The following is a 15,270-nucleotide window of genomic DNA, read 5'->3' as shown; positions in this document are numbered from 1 at the left end:
CTCCCCCGCCGATCGCCGAGTGGCCGGCGGACATCGGGTCCGCTGGTCACACGCGCGGGGGGTCCGTGACCACGCGGGAGCGCGCGCTCGCTCCCTAGACCCTCACAAGCAAGCAACGTAGCCCTACGTTAGTTTGCCTGTGAGGGGCTGACCGCCGACGTAGATAGTCGTGCGGCGGTCGGCAAGTGGTTAAGGTGCTCGTCTAATCGCTTTTTGAAACGATCGATGCTCCCCGCTGATACCGCTGCTTGTGGAAGAGAGTTCCACATCGCTCCGACAGTAAAGAACCCCCTACGTATTTATTGCATTCCCTTTCTCTGAAAAGTTTGTTCCTTATGCTCGGGTCACCAGTACAATATTTGTACATTGATATCATATCGCCTCTCAAGTGTCTCTTCTCCAGAGAGAATAAGCTCAATGCTTGTAGTCTTTCCTCATAGCTGATGTCCTCAATTGCCCTTCTCTGGACCCTCTCCAGTTCCAGCACATCCTTCCTGAGGACCGGTGCCCAGAACTGGACGGAATACTCCAGATGTGTCCAGACCAGAGTCTTGTAGAGTGGGAGAATAATTTCTTTGTTTCTGGAGTGAATACCCTTTTTTTATACAGTGCATTGCGAAAGTATTCGGCCCCCTTGAACTTTTCGACTTTTGCCACATTTCAGGTTTCAAACATAAAGATCTTAAACTGTAATTTTTTGTGAAGAATCAACAAGTGGGACACAATCATGAAGTGGAACAAAATTTATTGGATATTTCAAACTTTAACAATAAACTGAAAAATTGGGCGTGCACAATTTTTCAGCCCCTTTACTTTCAGTGCAGCAAACTCTCTCCAGAATTTCAGTGAGGATCTCTGAATGATCCAATGTTGACCTAAATGACTAATGATGATAAATAGTATCCACCTGTGTGTAATCAGGTCTCTGTATAAATGAACCTGCACTTTTGATAGTCTCAGAGGTCCGTTTAAAGCGCAGAGAGCATCATGAAGAACAAGGAACCCACCAGGCAGGTCTGAGATACTGTTGTGGAGAAGTTTAAAGCCGGATTTGGATACAAAAAGATTTCCCAAGCTTTAAACATCCCAAGGAGCACTGTGCAAGCGATTTAATATTGAAATGGAAGGAGTATCAGACCACTGCAAATCTACAAAGACCTGGCCGTCAGCATTTCAGCTCATACAAGGAGAAGACTGACCAGAGATGCAGCCAAGAGGCCCATGATCACTCTGGATGAACTGCAGAGATCTACAGCTGAGGTGGGAGACTCTGTCCATAGGACAACAGTCGTATACTGCACAAATCTGACCTTTATGGAAGAGTGGCAAAAAGAAAGCCATTTCTTAAAGATATCCATAAAATGTGTAGCTAAAAGTTTGCCACAAGCCACCTGGGAGACACACCAAACATGTGGAAGAAGGTGCTCTGGTCAGATGAAACCAAAATTGAACTTTTTGGCAACAATGCAAAACGTTACGTTTGGCATAAAAGCAACACAGCTCATCACCCTGAACACACCATCCCCACTGTCAAACATGGTGGTGGCAGCATCATGGTTTGAGTTTTCTTCAGCAGGGACAGGGAAGATGGTTAAAATTGATGGGAAGATGGATGGCCATTCTGGAAGAAAACCTGATGGGAGTCTGCAAAAGACCTGAGACTGGGACGGAGATTTGTCTTCCAACAAGACAATGATCCAAAACATAAAGCAAAATCTACAATGGAATGGTTCACAAATAAACATATCCAGGTGTTAGAATGGCCAAGTCGAAGTCCAGACCTGAATCCAATCGAGAATCTGTGGAAATAACTGAAAACTGCTGTTCATAAATGCAAAACGGCTCGAGCTCAGTGAGGTTGGATGGAGAGCAAGGAGGAATGGGCAAAAATTTCAGTCTCTCGATGTGCAAAACTGATAGAGACATACCCCCAAGCGACTTACAGCTGTAATCGCAGCAAAAGGTGGCGCTACAATGTATTAACTTAAGGGGGCTGAATAATTTTGCACACCCAATTTTTCAGTTTTTTATTTGTTAAAAAAGTTTGATATATCCAATAAATTTCGTTCCACTTCATGATTGTGTCCCACTTGTTGATTCTTCACAAAAAATTACAGTTTTATATGTTTGAAGCCTGAAATGTGGCAAAAGGTCGCAAAGTTCAAGGGGGCCGAATACTTTCGCAATGCACTGTACATGCCAGTATTCTTTTGGCTTTGCTTGCAGCGGCTTGACATTGCATGCCACTGCAAAGCCTGTTGTCCACTAGGATCCCCAGGTCCTTTTCCATCCTAGATTCACCCAGAGGTTTACCCCCCCCCCCCCCCCCCCCCAAGTGAGTACCTTGCGTTCGTATTTCTGACGCCCAAGTGCATTACCTTACATTTTTCAACATTAAACCTCATTTGCCATGTAGTTGCCCCCCCCCCCCCCCCCCAATTATTTTGTTCAGGTCTGCTTGTAAGGTTTCCACATCCTGCATAGAAGTTATTGCCCTGCTTAGCTTAGCATCTTCCGCAAATACAGAGATTGTGCTGGATATCCCCTTTTCTAGATCATTTATGAAAGAATTAAACTGGATTGGTCCCAGGAAATAAACCTTGGGGGACCCCACTTTCCACACCCGCCCAATCCGAGTACTCCCCATTTATCACCACCCTCTGGACTCTCCCCAATGGGATGCAGATGGCAAAACAATTGACAGGGGTATAACCCCTCCCTTTGTTGTATTCAAAAAGAAAAAAACTGTTTTGCCTAAAGTTTTACTACTTTAAGTTCATCAATGAAATTATTACTATTTTAGTCAACTGAAATGCAGCTAAAATTAAGTTGCATTTTAGTCAAGACTAGGACTAAAATTAAAAATATAGTTGACGTCAAAAATTACCACTGGTTATATATCACAAAGGCTAAATCTGTGTTTGATGTGTATGTTCAAAATGTAATACCATAAATGTTAGGGGTTTACTCCAGGAGTATAGAATGTTTGGCAATTCTAGAGATATACTTAGTGTTACTAAACCCACAACAGTGAAATCAGTCTGTTATGTATATGCAGTAAAGCGTGCTTGTTATACTCACTGTGGAACCTAAGGGGTTCATCCTCCGCATTGTGTAAAAAAGCTGGTTGATCTTGTATGCACAGCTCCTCCTCCTCTTTCACTGACTCCAGAAAATGTCCGGATGAGACCGAGCCTTTGGAGTCAGGCTGCACAGTCTCAGTTTGGTGTGTATTGCTAGTGATTTTTTTTTTCTTGGACTGTGCATGTGATCAGCCAGAGGGTGGGGTCCTGGATCCTGATAGGACAGCTCAGTGCAGTATTAAATCTCCTCCTCCTCCTACAAGCTTTACTAGGAACTGATAGAAGTCACAAGACTGCTATATACTGCTGATGAGAAAAGGTATTTAGCAGTTTATATTTACTAAAATGTAAATGTGTTTCCATGTTCTGTGTACTGTGGGAGACCAGATAGAGTGAATTCAGGGTCCTGGGTTTAGTAACATTATAAATAATGCATTAGAAATTTAACTAAACCCATTAGATTTTAGTCGACTATAATGTGAACTAATTCATATGACTAAAACTTAATCAATATTTGAAGTCAAAATTAACACTTTCGATGACGCCAATAAACTAAGCTTTGCTGACCTACATTGTATTACACCATTGTGTGTGTTTTGTCTTCTGTGTTTAGGGATGACAGCGTTCAAAAGGAGCTGCATGACTGGGGCCTTAACTTTGACACCAAGCTTCTGAACTTTACAGGGAGAGTTGCCCCTCCAGAGAAGATTTTGCTGAGCGGCCGATTTGTAAGTAGTGTTAAGGCAGGAATTTCTGGTGAAGGTTCTCTGTGATGACTGACAAGGGGCATCTTTCTGTCATGACTGATGAGGAACATCTTTCATTGTGATGACTGACGGGGGCATCTTTCTCTTTTGTTCATTAACTGACACAGCTCCAGGGTCTTCTTGACCATTGAGTTATGCTGCCCCCTACAGGAGTAGAACACTAGGCAGGAAAATGCTTTACTCTGCCTATGGGACAGTCCCAGGGGATATACTCCCACTTACTCCTGACTAGGCACAAAAAAACTGAGTGCCTATAGCAGGAAGGACCTTGTTCCTTGTTTGGATCTCTGGTCCTAGCGTTTTTTTCCCTTTTTTAAACTGACTTTATTCTTATTTTCTGTTACTGTGAGAACTACAATCAACTGCTGGACTGGGCTTCGGACTGGATGTTCTAGATCCTTATGGTCTTCCCCAGTCTGGCCAGCGAGCGCGACCCGACCTCAGCGCCACACTGTTGGCCGCGACATAGCCACACTGGATGCGGGCTGGCCGGCGAGTTAAACGTCTCACGAGGGCGCATAGACCTAGTCAGGACCTGAGTCGCAGTGTGCCTCTGGCCCACTGCACCCCTATTTTTTTTTTTTTCATTTTTTTTTTTTTTTACCGCCCTGGTTTCCCTCCCCTTCAGCGGCCAAACCCCTGTGCCCATTCCCCCCAAATAATGCACAAAAGACTTCTTGACTTAGTTCACTTTCCGTAGATACTCCTCCCTGCATGTGAAGTGTGACCACGGCTGCCAGCAGATCCGCGATCGCTCTTCCGTGTTTGTGATGGTAGCCGTTAATGTTTCCATTCGTTGTATTTGATTTACTTTAGAAAACCATAATTGCAATGTAGGGGGGCTAGTCTGTCTCCACTTAGCCGGAATACAGGCTTTTGCAGCATTAAGCAAATGTATCAGCAACTATTTCCTGTATTTCCTAACTGAGCTCTTCGTAAAATGCAAAAGGCACAATGCTGGATCGTCTCCCGCCTCAACCATAGTAAGTTCCTTAACTACCAGGGCGACTTCTTTCCAGAAATCCCTAAGCCGGGGACATGCCCAAAAAATATGCATCATCGAACCACCTTCAGCTCCACATCTCCAGCATTTGTCGGGACATTTCCCGTACATTTTATGTAGGATTGCCGGGACTCTGTACCACCTGGTAAAGATTTTGTAGCTAATCTGGTATCTACTTGCCAGTGAGGCCTTATGCACAAGAAGTAATATTTTGTTGGTTTGCTGTGAATTAAAGCTGGTTTCAAAATCTCATTCCCATTTTTGGAGAAAGGGTAATGGTCTTTCTTCCTGTGTTTCCGCCAGCAGGGAATAAAGGTACGATAATGCATTAGGGCTGCCACGACGCGTTGACGTAGTCGACTACAAAAAATCGTTGACGTGCGGAAAAAGCGTCAACGCGTGACGTCACACGCCCCCGGCCGGCCGCCGCGCCGCTTGAAGCATTGCCGGCCGGGTGAAATTCCCCCGCCGGGCTCTGTCGGAGACGAGAGGTGAGCGCTGACCGTCTCCAGCACCCCTGTACTCCCTGTACTGCCACAGCTTCTGCTGCAACACATTCGCCATCCTCCCCGATCACCCAGCTGCGGCGCTACATCGGCTTGTAATGGCCTGTACTAGGTGGGAGGGCTTACTGGGGGGTCTGTACTGGGAGGGGGGGGCTTACTAAGGGGTCTGTACTAGGTGGGAGGGCTTACTGAGGGGTCTGTACTAGTGTACTGGGAGGGGGGCTTACTAAGTGGTCTGTACAGTACAGACCACTTAGTAAGCCCCCCTTCCAGTGCAGACCCCCCAGTAAGCCCTCCCACCCAGTACAGACCCCTTAGTAAGCCCCCCCTCCCAGTATAGACCCCTCAGTAAGCCCTCCCACCCAGTACAGACCACTTAGTAAGCCCCCCCCCTCCTAGTGCAGACCCCTCAGTAAGCCCTGTACTAGGTGGGAGGGCTTACTGAGGGGTTTGAACTGGGAGGGGGGCTTACTAAGGGGTCTGTACTGGGTGGGAGGGCTTACTGGGGGGTCTGTACTGGGAGGGGGGGGCTTACTAAGGGGTCTGTACTAGGTGGGAGGGCTTACTGAGGGGTCTGTACTGGGGGGGGGGGCTTAGTAAGTGGTATGTACTAGGTGGGAGGGCTTACTGAGGTGTCTGAACTGGGAGGGGGGCTTACTGAGGGGTCTGTAGTGGGAGGGGGGCTTACTGAGGGGTCTGTAGTGGGAGGGGGGCTTACTGAGGGGTCTGTATTAATTACAGGATTAATTAGCTAATCAAAAAAACACTAAATTAAGCAAAAAAAATAAAATAAAAATAATCTATAGATTAGTCGACAGACAAATTAATCGTTAGTTGCAGCCCTATAATGCATGAGGAATAGGTTCGCCCCCTCTACATAAAGTCTCAAAGGGAGACAGTGGATGGGGAATATACCCCGCACTCTGTAACTGGAGAAGGTAGTGTCTAATCTGATGGGCACTCAGGCTCCGTTCACATCTCGGCGTTTTGGGGCGTTTTTGGGGAGTTTTTCTGCTCTAAGATCAGCTCTCAAAACGCCCAACAAGACAAATCCTATTCATTCCAATGGCCCCTGTTCACATCTGAGCGTTTTGACGCTCTAAGCAAAACGCCCAACGCTCAAAAAAGTACATGAGCTTCTTTTTGGGCAGATTACAGGCGTTTTCCATTGGTTTCTATTCAATCTAAAAACGCCTGTAAATCGCGGTAAACGCGCGAAAACGCTACGCTCAGGTGTGAAGACCTAAGGGTCTAAGATTAAATCTGGCCAGGCCATAGTCTCCGTTTTAAGGTAGGTGGATCTTTCTGTTTCCAGATATCTAGGAGGCGAGCTCTCCCCTTCTGAGCCAAATTTATCACTTTGGCATTTGTGCACCCTGGAGAGAAATCGGAGTTGCCCACAAGGGGCATCATAGGAGAAATCGAGGGTGCTACTAATAAGTGATTTTTGTGCTCTCCGAGATTCACGTAACGTAGCCCCGATCGTTGGGTGAGAATATAATGTTTCAGACATTGGTAAGGGTGTCCACAGGGCCATGGGTAATGACGACCCATGATCTTATTTTCCAGTGTCACCCACTGTTGAGTAGTGGCGTTACAATGCCAATCTAGGACTCGCATGAGATGAGCGGCCCTATAATATTGTGTAAGATCCGGTCGACCTACCCCCCCCCCCCCCCCCACCTTGGAGAGGGATAGGATTTGCATCCCTATCCGAGGGGACTTAGTGGCCCATACAAAGGACCGAAACGCGGTGTTCTTGAAGAAAAAAATTGTCTGGCACCGCTATTGGCAGGGCCTGTAGAACATAAAGTATGCGTGGCAGTATGTTCATTTTCAATGCACTACAGCGCCCAAACCATGTCAGTGTAAGTGATTGCCAAATATGTATGTCTGATCTAAGGGTCCCCAAAAGGGGGAGATAATTTGCGCCATATTGGTCTTCTGGATCTGCGGTAATATGTACCCCCCAAATATACTAGTGAGCTACCGGCCCAGTGGAACTAGAAAGAAGATTGTAAGGTTTTCCATGTATCATAGGAGATGGAAATGTTTAGAGCTACAGATTTTGTCAAGTTTATCTTGAAATATGAAACCTTTCCATATTCTCGGATAGCACCCAGGATTTGTGATAAAGATTTCACCGGGTTTGTCACACAGAAATTCAAATCATCTGCATATGCAGCTACTTTATGTTGAACATCTGCTACTTGGAGACCCGAGATATTGATATTGTTACGAGAAGAAGGGAGGGGTTTTCTTTTGAACACATGTACATTAGTAGGTTCTGCCACCGTCCCTATATATTTGTATTGGGGGTTGCTGGTGCCTCAAACCAAATGGGGTGGGACTTTACGGGCAAGTGAATAGGTATACAAAATGAATTGAGGTATATAAATCAATAAAAATAATAATATTTATTCCATAAATACTGATTTGATATTAAAAGCAAGCATTCGGTGAAAATTGTGCTTGGGACAAGAGCCCAAGTGTGAGGAAGAAAAAGATGATTCAATAGAATCGGTGACAATGGTGCATCTGGTGACTTTAAACCAAGGATTTTTTCTATTTTCCCATGGATGTTTGAAAGGAAAATGATTCCAGAAAATAATCCTAAATTTCTGACGCGTTTCGGCTCTATCATGGGCCTTTTTCAAAGCGTTCAGTCACTCAGTGTGTAATCTATGAGAATAATGTAAAATGTAAAGGATTATTAAAGAATCCTCTAAACACATCATGTAACATCTATTGTATATGTCGATAATGCATTTTCAGAGATCAGTACGGAGTCTGGTGTCGCTAAAGAGACAATGTTGTAGCCATTGTTTCTGCGCAGAAGCTCCTGTATCCGATACGGATACAGGAGCTTCTGCGCAGAAACAATGGCTACACCCATGTATGTAATTTTAAGCATTATCGACATATACAATAGATGTTACATGATGAGGATTCTTTAATAATCCTTTACATTTTACATTATTCTCATAGATTACAGACTGAGTGACTGAACGCTTTGAAAAAGGCCCATGATAGAGCCGAAACGCGTCAGCAATTTAGGATTATTTTCTGGAATCATTTTCCTTTCAAACATCCATGGGAAAATAGAAAAAATCCTTGTTTAAAGTCACCAGATGCACCATTGTCACTGATTCTGTTGAATCATCTTTTTCTTCCTCACACTTGGGCTCTTGTCCCAAGCACAATTTTCACCGAATGCTTGTTATAATATCAAATCAGTATTTATGAAATAAATATTATTTTTATTGATTTTATATACCTCAATTCATTTTGTATACCTATTCACTTGCCCGTAAAGTCCCAGCATCATGGGGCATCGCGAAGAGCGGGCACTATATATAAGATCCACTACTTGGATCGTATTGTCCCTCGCTTCTCTAGATGCTACAAAACCTACTTGGTCTAAGTGTATCAATTGGGGAATGTGTGATACAAGTCGGTTTGCGATAATCTTGGCAAAAAGCTTAAGATCTATTTTAAGCAGAGATGTAGGGCGGTAGCTCCCACATGATGATGGATCTTTACCCTACTTATGGATGAGGGTGATATAAGCCCACAGAGAATCCACGGGCATAGATCCGCCCCCGCCAATGTTATCAAAATTAGATATTAGGGGCATCTTCAGACTCTGCAAGAATTGTTGATACTATGGCAAGTAAAGCCATCAGGGTCCGGTGCTTTGCAGGGTTTTTGTCTGTGATGAGGCCAATTTTAGTTCCTCTGCAGATATTTGACCCTCTAAGGCCGGAACCTGTTCTATATCTAAAGAGGGAATACCTGATGCTCTTATATATTTAATTTCTTCATTGAGATACCATATAAAGATTGAAAAAAACTGCTAAATTCGTCTGCGATCTCCGCCGTCCTGTATTTTTTGTGGCCACCTGCCCGACTGTATGTGAGAAATCACTGTACGTTTCTGGGGTCCCCGCAGAGCTTGGGCTAACATAGTCCCGGGTTTATCAGAGAATTCAAAATAATGTCTCTTTAGCGACACCAGACTCCATACTGATCTCTGAAAAAGTAGCTTATTTAGCTCTTCTCTTGCCCTAGTAAGGGGCAGGAGATGCTCTATTGCCAATGTCTGTTTGTGTTGAGCTTAGAATTGCAATGCGTGTTAATAACTCAGATACCTCTCTCTCTTGTTCCCGTTTTACGCCGTGAACCCAACCGCATTAATAACCCCCGGATGACCCATTTATGGGCCTCCAAAATAACCGAGGGAGAGATTAGGTGATTAGCCGTGTTTTCTGAAAAGAACACAGACAATGCTGTTTCTATTTCTGCCCGAGCCTCGGGAGATTGTAATAAAGATTCATTCAATCTTCAAGTCAGTGGTCCAGAGTCCAGGTCGATTGAGATATGGACTGGGGAATGATCCGACATGGATGAAGGGTCGATTTGTGATGAAGAGACCATAGAAAGATCACCCTGGGGATCACAAAACGGTCTATTCTTGAATATGTGTTATGAATTGTGGAGTAATATGTGTAATCTTTCTCACCTGGATGCATAATTTGCCATGGGTCAACCAAGTCGAGGAGGGAGAGTTCCCTTTTTGAGTCTATTCAGCCGTGAGTAGGAGAGATGTGGTGATCCACGAGAGGTGTCAATGAGAAGCTCTGGGGCAAAATTAAAATCTCCACCTACAATAAGATGACCCTCGCGAAAATCCAAAATTATTGGAATTAACAGCTGTAAAAAAAAATGATATACAGTAGAGACCAACAATTGAGCTAACCCTGGTGTGCCATAATCCGGATATATAGAAAACAAAGGAATGGTGTAACACCTGGCAGGGGGGGGCATTTATCCATGCAACCAATAGGGGGAGGTTCACAAAGACAAAAGAACGCTATATATATATATATATATATATATATATATATATATGTGTGTGTGTGTGTGTGTGTGTGTGTGTGTGTGTGTGTATATATATATAAAAGTTATCTGCCTAAACAGCCACATTTGATGTATGTCATAAAGTTTTATAACCAAAATAAAGATACCCAAAATTGTTTCATGACGGACAATCATGTAAAGCATTATTATTATATTTCTATATGAGAGAAGGGAAAGGGAGGACCATAATTGTGGGCACTATACAAGGGATAATAGAGGATCAAATCAATTAACATATTGAATATATGTCACAGAGGGGGAGTCAAAGGTGGAACGGGACCCTACGTCTGGGAGGGAAATAGGGTATTGAAGGGATATTTGTGCTTGATGATAGGGAAGTGTTAAATAAAAGGTTTGAAGCTCAAGACCTCATTGAGGCCTGGGCTAGAGGTGGCTTGGAGAGTATAGATCCAGCGAGCCTCACGTTGAAGTATAATCTTGTCGAACTCGCCACCCCTAGGATCCTCCAAAATCCTCTCTAATGCTGCGGATTTGAACACCTTTTTATTATTTTTATGGAACAAACCTAAGTGTCTACCAATAGGTGTTGATAGGTTATGGTAAGAACAACTTACTATGTGATCCTTAATACGGCGCCAGAACTGGCGCTTTGTCTTACCTATTTAATATGCTCCGCATTCACAAAACATGATGTATACGATGCCTATGGTTTGGCAGTCAACATAATGTTTGATCGAATGTAGATGGCCATTCGGTAGGTATAGTGATTGGTTGACCTATATCCAATCACAGAATTTACAACTTCCACAACGCCAAGTACCTGCTATGTCCTCGTCCTGTATATCCCTTTTGTCGTCAAAATGACTTCTCGTGACTGTGATTTTGCTTTTTTAAAAGTTATTTCCAGAAAGTCTTTTAAATATTTACTGAGGGTTTTATTGTTTTTAAGTAAGTACCAGTGTTGTTGTAAGATGTTGCGGACAATGTGGTGTTTTGTGTGATAGGAGGTAATGATCCGAACATTATCTGTAGAGTTTTCTTTGTCGTTTATTGAATAGGATCTCTTCCCTGGTTTGTTGGCAAGCCCTATTGTATGCTTTTCGTAAGGTAGTTTTTGTGTAACCTCTAGCAAGTAATCTTGTGCGAAGATGGTTAGCCTCAGTCAGGAATTGCTCCTCATTGGCGCAGATACGTCGCAGACGTAAATATTGTGAATATGGTATACTTTGGACAAGCGGTTTGGGGTGAAAGCTTGTCACGTGAAGTACGGTATTTCCTGCCGTAGGTTTGCGGTATAGGGTTGTTTCCATTGTGCCTGTGATGGATATTCTCCTATCTAGAAAGGGTATGGAAACCTAGTCCCATTGTGTGGTAAATTTGAGATTATAATCATTAGTGTTCAATGATACAAAGAACTTTAACAAGTCCTCCTCTGGCCCCAACCACAACATAAACACATAGTCTATGTAGCGGAGCCAGAGGAGGACCTGGAAAAAAAGGAGAAAGTCCATCGTCTGAAAAAAAGGGTCCGCTCCCACCCCCCCAGTTACAGGTTGGCATACGATGGGGCACAAGAAGTCCCCATCGCTACCCTCTGCACCTGGAGGTAGTGGGAGCGGTCAAAGATGAAGGCGTTTCCAGTTAGAACAAATTGAAGGGCTTCCAGGACGAATTCACTATGTCCATGATGTCTTGGAGGACGTTCTAGGAGCAATTCTCTCATGCGTGGAATACACATCTATGTGGAATGCTGCTATAGAGAGCCTCAATAACTATAGCTGCCAAAAGTGTGTTTTGTGGGACAGTAATCCCATCCAAACGTTTAAGGAGTTTAGGTGTATCCTGAATATATGATGGGAGAGATGGGACATTTTCTATGGGTAACAGTTACACCATTCCTTTGTTTTCTGTAAAAATGATAGATTTGTATTAGGGAAGTATACATTCACTAAGGTAACTGTCCTGTGCCCCACGGTTCCCTTCACCACCAGGTATCTTCCATGGGGATCTGCTCTCATCTCCTCCGTAAAAGTCCAGGGAACATCTTTAGCTATAACAATACTGACACTCTTAGACTTTGGTATAGGAGAGGGGGCATGATGGGCCCATGGAAAATTTCTGTTAATCAATTTGGGCACGGAGTCAGGCTTGAAATATGTTTCTTGAAAAAAGGCAACAGGAGTGTGGATTCACTGAATATCAGAAAGTAAACGTGTTTTTCTGGGGTAGATAGACCCCGTACATTTAACGAAGTCAATTTGATGCCGGGCGTTCTGCCTATGGCTAAAGTCGCCATCTTACCACCAGGGGTCCCTAGAGCGGCCTGCTGAAAAAGGGGAGGGAAACCACGAACACCAAAAAAAAAAAAATCAAAACAAGTATATCAGTGTATTTTTCTAAATATTGGTCAAAACTTAACCTTTTGCAACTTGGCGCGTCTTCTTGCGGAGGAGTGATTGGAAGGCACCCCAGAGAGGAGGAAGGAATAGAAAAAATTAAAGAAAATGCGTGTATATGGGTCCGTGACCCATGGGTGTCCGCCCTGTTTATAGAAAGGGAAAAAAGAAATAAAGTAAAGAGAAGGGGGAGGATATTTAAGAGAAAACTTTCACCTTGGCATATGTCACAACAAAGGTAAAAAAGCAAAACAGAGCTATAGCCATATATTATCTAAAAGTCTCTTGTATGGTATCTCTTATGGGATATAGTCCTCCCTCTCCCCAAGGTCTACTTATATGAGCTTCCCTCTCTCAAAAAATAAACCCATGACAAATAGCCCACCTTCTTCCCAATATAGTCCCATGTTGATCATTCTACTCTTCTACGACTAAGCTCTAAAGGGGCAATAATTGTCCATTTCTATTTCTCTGTAGATACAATGGGTCCCTGTGTTTCGCCTTGAGTGGGTGACCTAAGATTATGTTCCCTTGAGTGCTGTAATCTTGGTGGCGAGATCCCCAGAGAGTTCTGTTGCCCTTGGTTTCCCAGCCAGTCAGGAACAAATATAGGTGAAATTTCCAAAAAGGCAAAGAGTCCAGGTAATTGATCCGGCCAACGCAGAGCATAGGAAGAGTCCTCTTTTAGGGCTACTAAATGAAAAGGGTGACCCCAATGATAGGGAGCCCCAGCATTACGAATTGCTTCTAATAAATGTTTCAAAAGGGCCCTCTTCTTTAGAGTATGGCGAGATTTATCTGGGAGCAAGCGTATAGTGGATCCTTCAAAATCCATAGGGCCCCTGGTCCAGGCTTTTCTCATTATTTTTTCTTTGATGGAAAAGAAATGTATCCTTGCCAACATATCTCGTGGAAAATCTGTTCCCATACTACGAGGGGGCCCGGACCCTATGGACTGAATCTAACTCAATGTCCTCTGTAAGGGGTCGTTCCAAAAGCTCATTAAATGGAACAATAATTTTGGCCTTCAAGTCTGGACCTTGAATTCACTCTGGTAGCCCCCACAGAGGGATATTGTTCTGTTTGCTGCGATTTTCTCCATCTTGAGTTGAAGCATGGTTAAATGTTTATGAAATGCTTTTTGGGAAACTTCCAGTTCAGATACTCTGGAGGTCAATGAAATATAACCAGTCTCCACAACCTCTATCCGGTTATCCATATAATCAATTTGGCCCTTAAGGGAGTTTATCTCCTGTGTGAGGGTACTTACTATGGATGCCGCCATTACAGTGAAATCTTGTTTCGTAGGCATAATAGAGAGAATCTCCCTCCATTCAGAGGTTTGGGGTTGTTGCATTTGAGCCACAGAAGGTGCAGGGATCGAAACAGCGGACATCACGGGTCCCCGAGTCGATGTCTGGTGAGATGGGCTTTGATGGCCACTGTCCTGGGGCTCCATTTGGCTAGTATTACTTTTCCCAATTTTTTTAACTGCAGCGGGATCTCCTGTGCCTGAACGTGTTGGCGCCATCTTGGGCTGGTCCACTGCACTCTCCAGCAGGGGGGAGCGCCGGAGAAAGTATGCAGAGATGTCCGCTCCTGGGATAACCGCTCTCGGTCCCGCCGGCTTCTCACTATAGATCATGGGAAAGAGGGTGAGGATCGCTGGCTACTCAGGGCGGTTGCTCCATTAAGGGTCATGGAGTTCCGTGGTGAGCCTCCTCATGGTGCCATTTCCAAACCACGCCCAGCCAGCACTCCCATTCTGATGGTGCGGTGGTCTGTCTGGAGTGGTGCCCACCTGGTTTACCATGGTGTTGTAAGTAATGTCCCCCCTTCCCCTGGTGGCCTGTTGGGGTGGACGTGGGCCCCTCCCTGGGACGGTCGGACCCCTGGGCCCCCCCCCCCGCCCTTCTGAACGCTCACTGTGGATCTTTCTTTACTCTCAGGTCATAAGTGGCCTTTTCGTACCACAGGATCTCAAGTCAAGGGATGGAAGTCTGTCAGGGCCTCCTCCGGAGGTTCTATGAGGACCTGGTCTGGTATGCCCAGAACGGGTCCTTCCAGACCTGCAGACAAGCTGTCTAATGCCTGAAGGGGCGCCCTCATCTGTATCTGGGGTCGGGGAGGACATCTTCGCTTCTTTCTGGACCGTGGACCTCCCTGATTCGAGACAAGTGGGTCCAGAAGCTGATTCGAGCCGGCTACAAGATCGAGTTTTCAGTCTCATCCTCCAGAGAGGTTCTTTCCTTCCAACTTGCGTTCATCTCCTGACCACCTGTGAGGCCTCCTCAGGGTGGTACAAGACTTTCTACTACAAAGGGTGATTGTTCCGGTCTCTGAATCTTAAATTTTTTTTTTTTTTTGTCTGAAGTGGTCTTCCGGGACAGCCCATGAGATCTAGGGCTCCTCCTACCAGGACAGGAAACATGTTAACCCCACCAGATAAAAGGCGGTCCTCCAGTCCTCACCCCTCAGTATTAGTGTTTCCTCCTGATGGAGTAACATTTTTCCTGCTACCTGGTTCTTTGGTCTAATGCTCTGTCCTCTGTCCTTTGGAGACTTTAAAAGACGTCGATTTAGATCCTACCATTTGCACTTGCACTTTATTTGCACCTGTGGTTTATTTGTATA

The 15,270-nt window shown here is 44.6% G+C and overlaps 1 protein-coding gene across 1 annotated transcript in view; it reads left to right on the top strand.

Annotated features, from left to right (window-relative positions):
• The window catches only part of LOC309545965 (piwi-like protein 1), a gene marked incomplete at both ends in the record, with an annotated part of 237,750 nt that overhangs the window by 63,827 nt on the left and 158,653 nt on the right, over positions 1 to 15,270 (top strand). The window contains one exon of the mRNA XM_082245422.1: positions 3,697 to 3,815. Coding sequence (XP_082101548.1) covers positions 3,697 to 3,815 — 119 coding nt within the window. The remainder of the gene's footprint in view (positions 1 to 3,696; positions 3,816 to 15,270) is intronic.

Source organism: Pelophylax lessonae, assembly GCF_965119305.1.
Source record: "Pelophylax lessonae genome assembly, chromosome: 2".
In the NCBI taxonomy this organism is placed as follows: domain Eukaryota; kingdom Metazoa; phylum Chordata; class Amphibia; order Anura; family Ranidae; genus Pelophylax; species Pelophylax lessonae.
Note: the sequence above shows the minus strand (reverse complement) of the source record. Positions and strands in the feature narration are given on the sequence as shown.